At 40.8% G+C, this 16,240-nt stretch overlaps 1 protein-coding gene across 1 annotated transcript; it reads right to left on the bottom strand.

Annotated features, from left to right (window-relative positions):
- Positions 1-1,777: 1,777 nt before the first annotated feature.
- Positions 1,778-16,235, bottom strand: CFAP161 (cilia and flagella associated protein 161). Its single transcript, XM_005560263.5, has 7 exons — positions 16,115-16,235; positions 15,134-15,223; positions 14,401-14,633; positions 13,017-13,101; positions 7,065-7,223; positions 3,019-3,092; positions 1,778-2,612 (listed from the first exon to the last, which is right to left on the bottom strand). Exons 1-7 carry the CDS (start codon positions 16,181-16,183, stop codon positions 2,417-2,419), a joined length of 906 nt encoding a protein of 301 aa, XP_005560320.3. The 5' UTR covers positions 16,184-16,235; the 3' UTR covers positions 1,778-2,416.
- Between the last annotated feature and the right edge of the window lie 5 nt (positions 16,236-16,240).

Here is a 16,240-nt window from a genome sequence, read left to right as displayed (position 1 = left end):
GTTGCTTTCTGCGTTTTGTGTTGCTCTGTTCGTACACTTTGTTCAATTCTTTGTTCAACGTGCCAAAAACCTGGAAAACTCACAGTCAAGACTTTCCATCTGGTGGAAACCTCTCAGTGTTCAGTCAAGGAGCCATCAGAAGATCACTTAGGAAAGGATCAAGAGCCCTGATGTTGTTTGAAGCTTTCCATGGATATCTTATGGTAGGAGCAAGAATGCACTGAAATTGGTTTAGATACTTTCAGGTGGCTCACACTGTTAAAGAATGTCTTTCCCCAGCTGGAGCCCAAACCCACCTGGTCTCACCCCTTGGAGACACACAGGCAGACCTACCTCTCAGCTAAGCCAGAGGTTCTCAACCCAGACCGCACATTAAAATAAATTAGCAAGTTTTTACATCACATGTTCTCACTTATTTGTGGGATCTAAAAATCAAAACAATTGAACTCACGGACATAGAGAGCAGAAGGATGGTTACCACTGGCTGGAAAGGGCACTAGGGACCTGAGAGGGAGGTGGGGTTGGTTAATGGGCACACAAAAAAAATAGTTACAAAGAATGATTAAGACCTACTATTTGTTAGCACAACAGGTGACTATAGTCAATAATAACTTAATTGTACATTTAAAAATAACTGAAAGAATGTAATTGGATTGTTTGTTAACACACAGGATAAATGCTTGAGGGAACAGATACCCCCTTCTCCATAATGTGATTATTTCACGTTGCATGCCTGTATCAAAACATCTCACGGCCAGGCGCAGTGGTTCACGCCTGTAATCCCGGCACTTTGGGAGGCAGGCGGATTACCTGAGGTCGGGAGTTCAAGACCAGCCTGACCAACATGGAGAAATCCCATCTCTACTAAAAATACCAAATTAGTCTGACATGGTTGTGCATGCTTGTAATTCCAGCTATTCGGGAGGCTGAGGCAGAAGAATCGCTTGAATCCAGGAGGGGGATGTTGCAGTGAGCAGAGATCGTGCCATTGCACTCCACCCTGGGCAACAAGAGCGAAATTCCATCTCAAAAAAAAAAAAAAACAGAACAAATCTCATGTACTGTATAATATATACAACTACTACATACCCACAAAAATTAAAAATTTAGTGAGTTTTTAAAAATACTAATACGTGGGTTCCAAATCAAGTAAGAAGCTCTGGGGTGGGCCCAAGCATCTGCATTTTTTAATGTCCCACCCTAGAAATTCTGATTGAATGGTCCAGAGTGCAGCCTGGGCCATGGGCTTTTTCAGTATTCTTCAGGAGATTCTAACATGCAGCCAGAGTGAGACTTGCTGAGGAAAGCCTTCTCTGACCGCCCGTAAGGAACCACTGCTTCCTTCTCCACCTCCGAACACAGTGGGTCTCTGCCGTGGCTGCACATGGGAACCATCTAAAGAACACTGACAAAGCCCAATGCCTAGGCTGTACCCCAGACCATTCAATCAGAATTTCTGGGCTCAGACCAGGAATCAGTAATTGTTACAGTTCCCAGAGTGAATGCAATGCATAGCCAAGGCTGGAAGCACTGCCCTAAATCCCGCAGTATACTTGATGGAAAATGCCTGCCTTCTTGAAGAGGGTCAACCTGCATTGACTGAAACTGCATCTATTTAAAACACATTTACATCCCACATTCTACCTCTCAGTATACATATTTGTGAACCAGCCTAATAGTTTATCTGTATCCACAAGACTTGGAAACTCTATATCCCTTTATAATACCCTACACATCACAGGTACGCAATGAAGAATGAACAGATGAACAAATAAATGGAAGGACATACATTTACTTTGTCAGGAATTATCTAATCACATGGGTGTCACAACTAATGTGCCAGTTTCAAAGACAAGGCAGAGATTTTGTAGTTTAAAAATCATTACAAAATAGTAGGTTACTGATCAGGTAGAGGTCCTGACCTCGAAAGCCAAAGGTAGAAACAAAAATAGGATGTTTTACAAAGATATAAATGTTTAATTCCAAGGTAAGGCCACAGCTCACAGCTGTCAGTTTTTTGTGTTTTAGTACATTTAAGAGGGAAAATGTGGTACTAAAAATTCAGTAAAGTTCCAACAGCTTAATTACATAGACATAACTTTGAAAAGTAATGCATTGTCCTTGTAGACAATGAAGGATATAAGTAGAGGAAGCTGAGTTCTTCAGAATTTGTTTGTCAACAAAGTGCCATTGTTTGTCACTTTCCAATACTATTTATTCTCCAGAGCTGTTTTTTTCAGCCCTAGACTGTCACCACAAATTCAATAATCTTAATGTAATCTTTGTTTTAATATAGTGCTCAGAGAGTTCCACATCTGATTCAAAAATAGCTTGAGGCATGACCAAGTTTGTTAATTTCTTTTAAAGCTACATTGTTGAGAGCGGGACCAGGGAAAACATGCACGTGCTTGGCGCGTTACTGCGTGTCAAGGCCCATGGCCTGCTCCATGGCTCGAGTGTCCTCTGCGGGCGGTTTGGGCAGATCCAACATGGTGGAAGAGGCATCCCTGGGATTCCCAGTAACCAACATCCAGTGGTTCCTTGGTTTTTCAACTCTGTGTGAATCCAGGTATGTGTGAGCTACAACCTCAGCCTCCTTTCCAAAATAGGTGCTGCAGCAAGAGAGAATCGATTGTGGTTTGAAACTGAATAACAACTCTCAATAAGCTGTTATTAATAATTTAATCTCAAAAGTACCTTAAGAAGTGGATTGCTGGATAAAGCCCTAGGGAATCTCTAAAATGGGATATGTTTGCAGGGAGGTTGCACCCTATTTGGGCAAGGATTAGGCCGGTGGGACCCCATTAGAACTAAAATCCTCTTGTAGGGGAAGAACTTGTATAAAAGAAGGGGCTCTAATATAATTTTTCACACCATCGAAGTTCTATGTGGCAGTATTTCATCAGCAAAGGACATTTTTTGTATGTGCAGCCATATACTGTCAATTGAGCTTCTTTGCTTATATTCACAGCCCCCAGCCCCAATCACAGCATTTTGTTGTGCCCCGAAATACAATACCTTAAGAAAAGATGCCGGTGGGCTGCCAGTCCCCGATTTGTGTGACAGTGATTGATGAGAATTTTAGCATTTGCCTTAACAGATAAAGAAAATGTGTTATTAGCATTCTAAATTTTTTTTTTTTTTTTGCTTTTGCTTTTAGGGAAGCAAAAAATTTGAAATTACACTATACATTATTCAATTATATAAATTATATATATTCACAGGAAAAAATTACATATATTCACAGTCATGTGCCACTTCATGACATTTCAGTTAGCAAAGGACCACCTATGCGACCACATGTACGACCATAAGACCTTATTTTTACTGTACCTTTTCTGTGTTTAGATGCACAAATACTTACCATTGTGTTACAGTTACCTACAGTATTCAGTATAGTAACATGGGGTACAGGTTTGTAGCCTAGGAACACGAAGCTATCCCATGTAGCTTTGGTGTATAGTAGGCTATGCCATCTAGGTTTCTGTAAGTATATTTACGATGTGTAAATCAAAGAAAATTATTGAGGCGAGTCTCAATTATTTTAAGAGGTTTATTTGCCAAGGTCAAGGACACGCCCACCAAAAAGAACACAGAACAACAGGAAAAGTTGGTGGTCCATGTTTTTTCCCAAAGAGGGTCTGGGGACCTCAATATTTAAAGTGAAAAGAGCAGGTACTGAGGGGAAGAGGAAGAAAGGAAAAAACAACAACAACAACAAAAAGAAGGGTAAATAAAAGAGGCAAGCAGTTGCGTTCTTTTGAGTTTTCTGTCAGTGTTCTCCAAATACACATTTTACATGTGAGAGGGGGGTAGAGGAATAGTTACTTATGCATTCCTCTTGGGCTCAGTGAATCTGCATTTTTACATAAGATGAAATAAACATGGGGCAGAGGGAGCATTCATACATGCCTTTGTCTCAGGTGAGCAGAAGGATGCCTTTTAATTCTGTCCTTTGTCCCATACTGTGAAGAGAAGCTATTGCTTTACATTGTAAATGGGTAACATTCCACATAACTGTTTTAAGGTAAACATCTGGGGACCCTCGAGGAATTTCCTAGTGGGCAAATTGTGAGGGATGTATGTAGCTTTAAAACATATATATGTATATATATTATATATATGTATATATATTATATATGTGTGTGTGTGTATTTAGCTATCCTATTTAAGAGCAAAATGGGAGGCAGGTTTGTGTGACCCCATTCCCAGCTTGACTTTTGCTTTGACGTAGTGAGTTTAGGTCCCAAGATTGATTTTCCCTTCACAATGTCCACACAATGACAAAATCATTGTCAGGTGACCACGATTGCCTAATGATGCATTTTTCAGAACTTATTCCCATCGTTGAGTGACACATGACTGTACATATATTTATACAGACACAGAAAAATGTAGATGCCAAACCATAATGGATGGATGAAATACATTATTGTAGATATCTGTATGATGAAATCATCACTCAAAGTTATACTGGAGAAGACCTTTGCCACACAAGATATGGTCAATGGTGTTATTCAATGGAAAAAAAGAAGTATCTTCATGATGTCCTATCTTGTAAAAAGAAATGATAAGCAATGGCTTTCTCTGAAGTGGAACTACTGGTAATTTTCATATTATTTTTGTGCTTTCTTGACTTTTCATAAGTGAACATATGTTTATAATCAGGAAAAATATATACTATTTCAAAATCCTGACTCATGTAAGCTAAAAGCTGTGTAAGAAAGAAAAAGCAGCCCTGTCATACAGGGGTTGGCCTGGCACTCACAAGTAGGCCTTAGTGTTCTCCTGGAAACAGAATCAACTTCACAGAATGTCCACATCAGACAAGGCCACTCTGTGATCATGAGGGGTCAAAACAAAAACAAGAGCACTCTATAATCATATCTGAACACACATAAAACACAAACATTGGCTAAGCCACTAAATACCAAATACCAGCCTCTCCCAGCTAATATGAGCGACTGACTGCTGCTTCTTTACTAATGACAGCTTTGTCCTCACTCTAGTCTGGCCCTCCCTAGAGATAAGATTTATTGCAATAAATAATCATAGAATTACCCCGACTTCCTTATAGCATCCAGTCCAGAGCGAAGCCTTACTTCTTGGGATTCTCTCTAACACCATCCAACCAAAGCCCAAATTCTATAAGCATCCTAACACCCTCTTACATGCTTCCCCAGGGTGTGTGTTCTCCCTCACTGCAATAAGTAATCCACCTAACCTGTTAAAACACAGTTGTTGCTGGTGGTCTTTCTAGCCAGAGATCCTTGACATGTGCAAAGTAGCTCAGACAGCTTTGGGTTTCCCATTTGCAGATGTGTAACCATGTCTCAGTGAGGCTTGGGGAAACTTTCCTCAAGTTATAAGGTGAATCAGTAATGGAGAAAAGAACTCCTGGTGCTTGGAACACTGACTGCTCCCTTAACCTCTAAAAAAACTGGCAGCAATAACAATATAACAACAGTCATGACAACAAGAAACACTTGTGGGTGCCTTCTATGAGCCAGGCACTTTTCGAATTAACACTCTAAATGTACTAACCATTTAGTCTTCACAAAACCTCAGAAGGTAGGTACTATTAACACCACAAATTTAGATAGGGAAACTGAACCACTGACAGTTTAAATTGTGGAACTAGAAGGTAATTCTCAGAAGAGCAAAGCTTAGCAAAGGACAGCTAAAGAGAAAAATTTGTAAAGCCTGTTTCATTGTAGATAATATATATGACCTCCATGCTTGGAGAAAGAACTTTGTGAAGTCAGGGTGCACTTGGCAGAGGTGAGGGACAGGCATGCTGCGTCAGGTGGACTCAGTGGCCTGCAACCACGGCCACTTCCTGGTCGGTAGCAAGCAAACCCTGGCCATGCTTGCTACTAATTCCATACTCAACGCAGTGGCTGCCAACACATCTTCATTCTGTTTGTTGGATGCCTCATGAGCAGGAAAGCCTCTGGCCCTTGAAATAGGGAGGCCTACTCTGTGCCCACAAGACCCCCTGACCTTCTCATCAGGACCATGCTTCAGGTTCCAGTCCCATGGGTCCCAGCATCCGGAGAAAATGTCGCACAGTGACAATGAGAATGATGCTGTCCTGCAGGACCACTGCATTGATTGTGTGGCTACCCTGCTGTCTCCTTGGCTTCTCCAAACTCCATTTTTTTTTTTTTTTTGAGACAAGGTCTCACTGTTGATCAGAGTGGAGTCCAGTGGCACAATCAGGGCTCACAGCAGCCTCAACCTCCCAGGTTCGGGTAATCCTCCCACCTCAGCCTCTCAAGTAGCTGGGACTACAGGCGCTCACCACTATACCTGGCTAATATTTATTCATTTATTCATTTGTTCATTTATTTTAAGACAGAGTCTCACTTTGTCACCCAGGCTAGAGTGCAATGGTGCAATCTTGGCTCACTGCAACCTCCGCTTCCTGGGTTCAAGAGATTCTCATGCCTCAGGCACCTGAGTAGCTTTGATTACAGGTGTGTGCCACCACATCTGACTAATTTTTGTATTTTTTGTAGACAGGGGTTTCGCCATGTTGCCCAGGCTGGTCTTGAACTCCTGGCCTCAAGAGATCCGCCTGCCTTAGCCTCCCAAAGTGCTGGGATTGCAGGTGTGATCCACCACACCTGGCCTCAAACTCCTTAAAAATTAGGACTTACCAGAGGCCTTAGTGAAAACAGTGCAAAGGAAGCAGTGTCACAACCCTTACAGTCGCACATCAGTGGTTCTTAACCTGATATCAGGGGCAGGGTCTGAGCTTTTTAGCTCCTGAAGTTATTCTCATGTGCAGCCAGAGCTGAGAAACTCTAATGCACGATGCTGCCATGAGGTAAATTGGTGCCTTCCAAACTTGTGTAATAAATGGAAAAGAGAGAGAAAGTCATAAGGCATTTGAGCTGTAAGTCTGTGTGTTATGCATGGAAAATAAAAAAGACAGAAAAGAAAGAGAAAGTCATAAGGCATTTGAGGTATTTGAGCTATAAGTCTGTGTTTTATAGACAGGAGTAAATTGCATTCATTTCATAGCATAGGCACCCATGTCTTCCCGATGCTGCACTCACCGGGACGGGGAAGCCTTCATATTCCAGGCGTAACTGGGGGTCAGGGATGGCAGCCTGCCAGCAGTTCATATGGGAGACCTCATCTGTTAGGTACACTTCCTGGAGCCAAGACCTCTTAGACGATTTCAGGAGGGTCCTGTGGTCACTTGATAAATACAACTGAAAATGACAGCAAGCAGATGCTCTACATCAGAGCTCTGTTAAAAGCTGGGGAATAAAGAAGCAATTGACTGGCTGGACGGCAAGCACATTCAAAGCAATTCCCAAAAATTGTGTTCTTACTGATTGTATGAGAAAGCACAATTTTCCTCTACCTTAGGTATGCCATCTGGCATGCTGAGACCAAGACACACACATACACACACTCACATCTCCAACTACTTTTCCTTCCTCTGAATACCAAACTCAATCTTCCTCTCTCCTTCCTACTCCCTGTCCCCTGTAACCCTTCAGGATATAGGAACTGGATCAATGGGGTTTTTTGTTTTGTTTTGTTTTGTTTTTGTTTTGAGACAGGGTCTCATTCTGTTGCCCAGGTGGGAGCACAGCGGCAATCACGGTTCACTGCAGCCTCCAACTCCTGGGCTCAAGCAATCCTCCCACCTCAGCCTCCCGAGTAGCTGGGACTGCAGGTGCACATCGCCATGCCAAGCTAATTTTTTTTATTTTTTGTAGAGATAGGATCCCACTGTTTCCCGAGCTGGTCTTGAACTCTTGGTCTCAAGCAATCCTCCTACCTTGGCCTCCCAAAGTGCTCGGTTTATAGGTGTGAACGACCATGCCCAGCCATGGACTAATATTTTATTTAATATAAATGATGGTGCATTAAACTCATCACATGAAATGAATTATTCTTCAAATCAATATCCTCACAGTTGATATTCATTTGTGAGCCTCCAAGGTGACCCACACCCCTCTGGAATTGATGTCCATGCTGGAAATTTATGTTGGCTATCTGGCTGCCTGTAACCTTGCCAAGAAACTACCCCCATCCTGCTGAAAAGTCCAAAATCTTAGTTCTTTGCTAGTTCTTCACTGGTTAAGCCCCACCCTGAATGTGGCAGTAGTTTCTGCATATTTTGATGGGTTTCCAATAAGCACCTTTCCCATGCAAGGCTGTGCTGTAAGGCACTGTGGGCAAGGCAGAGGTGAGTTACTATCCTCATAGGTTCTCCACCTAGCAGAAGAGGTGATTGAGCACAGAAATGGGAAGCACCTGCATGTACCTTTCTGGTTAGGGAGGTCCAGCAGATTTGCAATGAGCTGGGGGAGGCAGAGGTAGGAGTATAGTACTTTCCTGGGGGATCAAAAGAGGCTCTGAGGAGGAAGCTGGAAAGCCAGAGCGGGTGAGCACAGAGAGGGTGAGGATGTATTACAGAGGGCCTCAGATGCCACAGCAAACAGCCAGAATTTCATTCAAAGGGCAATGGGGAGCCACTGCTGACTCCAGTGAGGATGGGCGGTGACCAGACCTGTGCTTGTAAAAGATCAACCTGAAAAATGAAAAATAATAATAATAAATTTTAAAAATTTAAATTTAAATTAAAAAAAAAAGGTCAACCTGGCAGCACCCTGTCTAGTATGGTCTGAAGTCAGGATAGACTAAAAGGGCAAAACAGTGGGACCTGGGCTGCTGAGGGGCTGCACTGGGCATAAGAAACAGGCCAAAGTGCAGTATGAAGGGAGAACAGTGCCTAGGAACGGAGGAAGAGACCTGGTAATCAGCTGGACGTGGGTGGGGAAGGGAGATGAGCCTAAAGTAGATTTGCCATTGGCCCTGGATGATGGTGCCTTTCAGAGCAACAAGAAAACCAGAACTTAAAAAGGTAAATAAGGTCAGGCACAGTGGCTCATGCCTGTAATCTCAGCATTTTGGGAGGCTGAGGCAGGAGGATCACTTGAGGTCAGGAGTTCAAGACAGTCTGGCCAACATGGTGAAACCCTGTCTCTACTAAAAATAGAAAACTTAGCCAGGTGTGGTAGCAGGCGCCTATAATCCCAGCTACGCAGGAAGCTGAGGCATGAGAATTGCTTGAACCCTGAAGGCAGATGCTGCAGTGAGCCGAGATTGCACCACTGCTCTCCGGCCTAGGCGACAGAGTGAGACTCCAACTTAAAAAAAAAAAAAAGGCAAATAATATCTGTCTCACATCACAAACTCCTTTGTTCACCTAAAGTAACACAATAATAAAATCAGGAGCTAACCCAGAAGGGCCACTCTTTCACCAATGCTTCTATGAATGCCCAGAAGGGCTTGCTAATTCAAAGACAAGAAACCAAAATTTGGGGTATAAGAATTGGAGAAGAGAGAAAATTGTCATCATTTGAAGATTAAATGACTGTCTACCTAGAAAACATAAAAGAATCAACTGAAAAAACTATAGAATTAATAAGAGTAAGTTATTTCATCAAAGGTGAATATAAAAATCAATAGCCTTCTTATATTTTTATAAGATAAATTATCCTTTATTCTATAAAATGTTCTATCCTTACTCTATCAAAAGGACTTCTCCACAATAGCATCTGAAAATACAAGGTACCAAGGAAAACCCCTTAACAAAATCGTTGTCAAATCCATGTAAAGGAAAACACAAAATCTTACTTGGGTGATAGAAAATCTTGCTGAGAGAATAAATGGAGAGACATCCCAGAAGAATAAATATGGCAAAGTTACTAAATATGTGAATTTACTTCATTTTACAATGCCAATCAAAATATAATACCAAGTAATCTTTTCCCCACAGTGGCAGAGGGACTTGGAAAAAATAAACATTACATTTAACTGAGAAACTAATTCCTAACATAATTCAGACAAAGAAGTGTAATGAGAGGCAACTAGCCCTATGAGCTGTCAAGGTCACAGGGCTATGAGCCCTATCATAAAGCTCTAATAATTAAGACACTATAGTCCTAGAATAAAAATAGACAAGTGGGCTGGGTGCAGTGGCTCACGCCTGTAATCCCAGCACTTTGGGAGGTGGAGGCAGGAGGATCACTGGAACTCGAGTTCAAGACCATGGCCAATAATATCTGTTATTGCAGAGATGGCGAAACTCCGTCTCTAAAATAAATAAATAAATAAATAAATAAATCATGTATTTTAAAAACTTAGCCAGGTATAATGGTGTGCACCTGTGGTCCCAGCTACTCGGGAGGCTGAGGCAGGAGAATTGCTTGAGCCTGGGAGGTGGAAGCTGCAGTGAACCATGCTCGTGACACTACTCCAGCCTAAGTGAGAGAGTGAGATCCTGTCTCAAAAAAAAGAAAGAAAGAAAGAAAGAAATAGACAACTAGAGTTTAATGGATCCAAATAGAAAGCTCAGAAGGAGAGGGTAGTATATACAGTAATTTAATGTATGCTAAGGGAAATGTCATGCATCTGTAGAGAAAGGAATAATCATTCAAGAGATAATGGATATAATTGATCAGTAATCTGGGACAAAATGAGATATTCACATAAAACCCTTTATCAAAATAAATCCCAAGTTGATTAAATAATAAATGTAAGCAAAAGTCAAATTGCAAACATCTAGAAGCTAATTCAAGTTTTTATTTTTATCCGATCTCTAAAGCAGTCTTTAAAACTTAAAAGCAATGGAAGGAATTACAGAGAAAAACACTGATACATTTTACTCAAAAATATAATATTAGAACAACTATAACTTAAAAGCCAAGCAGCAAATGGAAATCTTAGCAACACATATGACAAAATTTAGTAATCAATGGTATATAAACCCAAATCAACACAAAGGCAAAAAACGAATGATTTGCAGGAGAGGAGAGGGAGGGAGAAAGAAAAAAGAAGCAAGAGAGAAAGGAAGAGATAAGGGAAAGAGAACAAACTTAAAATACAGGAGAAATTACAAGTAGTACAACCTTTACATATCATTTTTTCTTTTCATTTTGTTTGCTTTTCAAATTAGCAAAGTTTTAAATTATGATATTTAATACAATCAGTGAAGCAGTAGATGATCATTCTTATTGTTGCTGAGAGTGCAAATTGGTACAGCCCATTACAAAAAGAACTCTTTATATGTATCAATACTTTTAAATGTGTTCATATTCTTTGACTTAGTAATTCTTTGCCCAAAAATCTATCCTAAATGTAGAATTCCTAACTTGAAGTTTGAGAGGGGAAGCTTTAAGCATTTATACACAAATGCACACTGGAATTTTACATATAAGACAGAAATATTGGACCAAACCCAACTGCCCAAAAGTAGAAGAAAGGCTAGGTAAATAATGATACTGCCACACAATTATATATTATGCTCTCATTAAATGCATTTGTCATTTTAAAAAGTTTTAAAAATGCTATTTTAGAAAGAATAACCTATCTGTATATTTATCTAAGTTTTAACAAAATACATAGGAAAGTAAAAATAAGCCAAAATGTTAATGGTGCTAATCTCTGGTTAATAAATGGTAATTTACTCCCTTTTTTCAATAAGTCAATACTTATCAGGCTGCAACTTACCATCTGTGGGGTGTCAAAGCTTAATTGGTAGCATTGTTTCTTCTTCTTCTTCTTCCTCCTCCTCCTCCTACTCCTCTTCTTCTTCTTCTTCTTCTTCTTCTTCTTCTTCTTCTTCTTCTTCTTCTTCTTCTTTTTGACACAGGGTCTCCTTCTTCTTCTTCTTCTTCTTCTTCTTCTTCTTCTTCTTCTTCTTCTTCTTCTTCTTCTTCTTCTTCTTCTTCTTCCTCTTTTCCTCTTCCTCTTTCTTCCTCTTTCTCCTCCTCCTCTTCCTCCTCATCTTCCTCCTCCTCCTCCTCCTTCTTCTTCTTGTTTTGACACAGGGTCTCTTTTTGTCACCCAGGCTGGGGTACAGTGGTGCAAACTCTACAGTTTCTACCTTCTGGCTTAAGCAATCCCCCCACCTCAGCCTCATGAGTGTCTGGGACTACAGGAGCTCGCCACCATACCTGGCCAATGTTTTTAAAATTTTTTGTTGAGATGAGGTCTCACCATGTTGCCAAGGCTGGTCTACAATTCCTGGCCTCGAATGATCCTCTTGCCTTGGTCTCCCAAAGTGCTGAGATTACAGGCATGAGCCACTGCACCCAGCAGGCAGCATTGTGTTTTCTTAGTGGTATCAAAAATAATAATATTAATAACGCTACATTATATAGTAAATGAATTTTTAATTCAATAAAAAATGTGATATAGTACTAGCTCTGCTACTTGCTAACTGAGTGACTTGAGTCAGAAATCACTTAACCTCTTAGTGCCTCAGTGTTTCCACCAGTAAATTAAAGGTAAAATAGTCCCTACCTCAAAGGCATGTTTGGAGGATTAGGAGAGTTAAAATATGTGAAGCATTTACAACACTGCCTGGCATGTAGTAAGGTAGACTAATACTCACCATCTTATAGATGAGAAACAGGCTCAAAAGGCATTAAATAACTTACCCCAATTCCCATCCCATAGGTACACATCTGAAGTTCAAACCCAAATCTATCTGGTTCTATTATACTTCCTAATCCTCAAGGCTCCCTGATTTATGCAAATTTAAGCAATTCAAATTGTCCTTACTCCCATACTAGGCAAAAGTCTGATCATCAAAAGTTTAAATAAAAAAGTTGGCAGATAATATGCCTTGCTAGCATTGGCAACATTTGACAGGTATCAGATGGCTATTAATGAATTCAATCATTTAATTTACAGGTGGAAGTGATATAAACTTTTGCTTTTTGCCAGCTGCATTGTGAAATGGCTTTCCCCCCTTACACGTTAGCTTTTAAGGGTATAGTTTTTGTAATTTGGGAAGTTAAAAGGAAAGACTGGCTTGGCCCGAAACTGCCTGTGAAAAGCTGCAAGCTGAAACCATAGTGAAGTCAGGGATGGAGCCCATGTCTCTAGAGTTCTCTGTCCACTTGAGTAGATAGTTATGGTCCCATTTTGGTGCAACAGAAAGGACTGATCCAAAGTAGATATGCAAAGTGATAACTCACCATTTTGTTGTCAAATCCTCCTGTTATCCCCAGGCAAAAGTCCTGCCCATATGTAAGGACTTGACCAGTGGCATCTCCGTGTACACTGTCCACGGACAATAAGTATAATGTAAATGTAAACTCTCTGTATTAGAATCATTCTATGACTCTATGTTTATGCATGCAATTTTGTTTATAATCAGTTTTTTCGACAATTTATATTCACATACTGTAACTGAATTAAATAATTAAATAAAAGGTGTTTTCTTTTGCTCTCAAAATCCAGCTAGCACCCTACTCCCTACCCTGCACCATAGCTAGAACACAAAGCATCCCCACTTTGTGAGCCTCTGGTTAGAGTAAACTAAGCACGTCTTGCTAATGTATACTAAGGAATTCTGGTCAAGTGCTTTGACATCTTCAGAGAGAACCAAGGTAACACACTTGTAGACATTTAATACAGTTTCCTCTTAATCCTTCAGGAAACAGAGGTTGTGATCCATTTTTAGTTGTCTTAACATATGTATTCAAAAGAAATCTAAATTAGAACTTGAAGAACTGTCTATATATTCTTTTTTTCCCCCAGGCTGGTGTTTGGTGGTGCAATCTTGGCTCACTGCAACCTCCACCTCCCAGGTTCAAGTGATTCTTATGCTTCACTGACACAAGTAGCTAGAATTACAGGAGCCTGCCACCATGCCCAGCTCATTTTTGTATTTTTCGTAGAGATGGGGTTTTGACATGTTGGCCAGTCTGGTCTCGAACTCTTGACCTCAGGTGATCTGCCCACCTTGACTTCCCAAAGTGTTGGGATTATAGGCAGGAGCCACTGCACCTGGTCCGGGTCTATATATTCTTGCAATGCTTACATTGCTGTTATATGAATTAGTAATAGTTTTTCATTGTGATCATATATCTATTTCTTCCCTAAGGATTTAATTGTTCATTTTCAAAATCTCTTCAAGTACATTTTTAATGGACAGTTAACTTTAAAAGAGCAAATCCCATCTAGTGCCACCTTGTATTAAACTATACATTTTTATTGTAAAAAATAACGTAGCCATATTAAGAACAATGAAAACACTCAAATGAGCTCAAAGAGTTCCAAAACGTTGTAGGGAAAAGCCACTTTGCTTCCAGGCAGAATATGAATTTAATTCCCTGGATCCAATACTCATGATTTAAGCATTTTGAATTGAACACAATTATCCTGCTGTCTAAGATAAAAAGGGATTGTAAAGTTCCCTTAACAATAACTCTCAAAGTAAGCAAAGCAAGATGAAAATCACGGAAAATGTTCACAAAACCTTTCCCTCCACTCAGCGGCTCCAATACCTAGGAATCTTTAAGCTGCAAGTGAAACATATTTATGATGAAAATGAACTGCAAATTAAAGTCTCTTTACCTCAAAATGATAAAAGTGTTTCTGCCAATTGGGGTCTTGGCTTGAACTGCGCTCAGGCCACAGGGTACCTCTAATTCATCTCTCAGATGGGACTGAATTTCATCTGGAGTCATACACAGGCTCAGGTCCCCACCCAGAAACACATCAGCTTCTGTGTCAGGATCATCAGGATTCACAAGCATCACCTTGTCACCGTAATGAACATAACCATCTTCAGTCATGGAAAGTTGCATCTACAATTTTAATAGTAGTTTATTACATAAACCATGCAATTCCTCAACAGTCACGGCCAAGGCAATTTTCTTCCTTCTCAGACTAGTACCCATTTCATTCAGGATTTCACTTGAACCTTAGTTCCTTCTTCCTTTCCCTTTGCCTTTGCCAAGGCAAAGCTCCCAGTAATCCCAAATGAAGCCAAATGAAGCTGGTGAAAATCACATGGATTTCCTCATTATTCTAGAAATTCAACATTCATTGAAAAAGTTGTCGATTACCAACTAAAGGGCATTTTACTTATTTATATATTAACTCATTTATTTCTTTATTTGTAAAATGCAGGTAAACATGATTTAGGGCAGACTTCCTTTATGTTTCTAAGATCTTAGAAGAATTTAAACATTGCAAAATTTGTTTTTAAAAACTGTTATTTTCCAAATGGTAACTCGGTTATGAAATTTTTTTCTTTACATATACTCACACAGAATTTGAAAACAATGTTTGACTTTAAAGTTACCGGTCTCAAAAGATTCTGTTTTAGTCTTCTACGTCTCTGTATGAGAAGTTTCCCCTTGTCTCTCTTCTCTAAGAAGTCTTTCATAAGCTCCTAGTTAAAGAGAAAATCAACAACAGTAGCCCTGAATAATACAGATGTTAGTATTAACAACTTTTAGGTCAGAAGCTCTTCCAAGTTGAAAACCCAAAATTTGAGGACCAAAAAAAGAAATGTGAGCATAATGGGAATGATGGAACATTTTTAGCATTACTTTAATATTTTTACTACATTATAGAATGTTTAGAAAAATGAGAAAGGCAAAACAAAGAAAAAGAAACATCACCAGTAATTACTCCAGCCAGATACCATCTTGAGTGACATTTGGAGGCCATGTCTTCCCTGCTGAGGTTTCCCTCGACTGTATGATGACTGACACTAGAAAGTCCACCCCTCCCCAACCTGACCCATACACGAATGGCTCAGAGCCTTGTTAAGACCACCTTGGGGGAATATAAGGCAGAGAGTACAATGTCAGTAAAAGGAACACTCAGGGTCATTCAAGAGGGCAAGTGTGGCAGGGTTGGAGTGGGGAGGGATATTATTTCTGCCTAGAGCCTGTGTTCTCACCTGGCCCACAGCCTGAGGCTGTCAGACTGTAAGGAATACGGGGGACTTAGTGGGACTCTAGGCTAAGCGGGAGACACAGGCCAGGGGCTTAAGAGTCAAGGTGCCCGACTTTGGGAGGCCAAGGGACCCGCAGAAAGAAAAGTCAGGGTGCTCGGAGTAGAGGTCAGTGAGACCTGGATTTGTTGGGCAGGTAGGATTCCTAGGGAGTTTAGAGATTGGGTGAGGGGGAGGGGCGGAGGGGCGGGGATTTTAGAGGTATTCACTGTATGCTGGGTGAGAGAGGAGGCTTGAGGCGCTCAAAGCAGGGGACTGAACTTAGAGGGGGGTCTGGGAGTTCCTGAGCTGCGGGTCCGCGCCCGGCCACACCCTGCGTACCTCCTCCAGGTAGACGTCCTCGTTCCAGTTGCCTATCCGGACTCCCGGACCATACAAGTTCTGCGCCATCGCGCCTTGCCTTTCAGCAAGTGGGCCTCCCTCCGCCACCAGATGTTAGCGTGGCCC

Source organism: Macaca fascicularis, chromosome 7 (genome assembly GCF_037993035.2).
Source record: "Macaca fascicularis isolate 582-1 chromosome 7, T2T-MFA8v1.1".
In the NCBI taxonomy this organism is placed as follows: Eukaryota; Metazoa; Chordata; class Mammalia; order Primates; family Cercopithecidae; genus Macaca; species Macaca fascicularis.
This window is presented reverse-complemented; position numbering and strand designations above follow the sequence as displayed.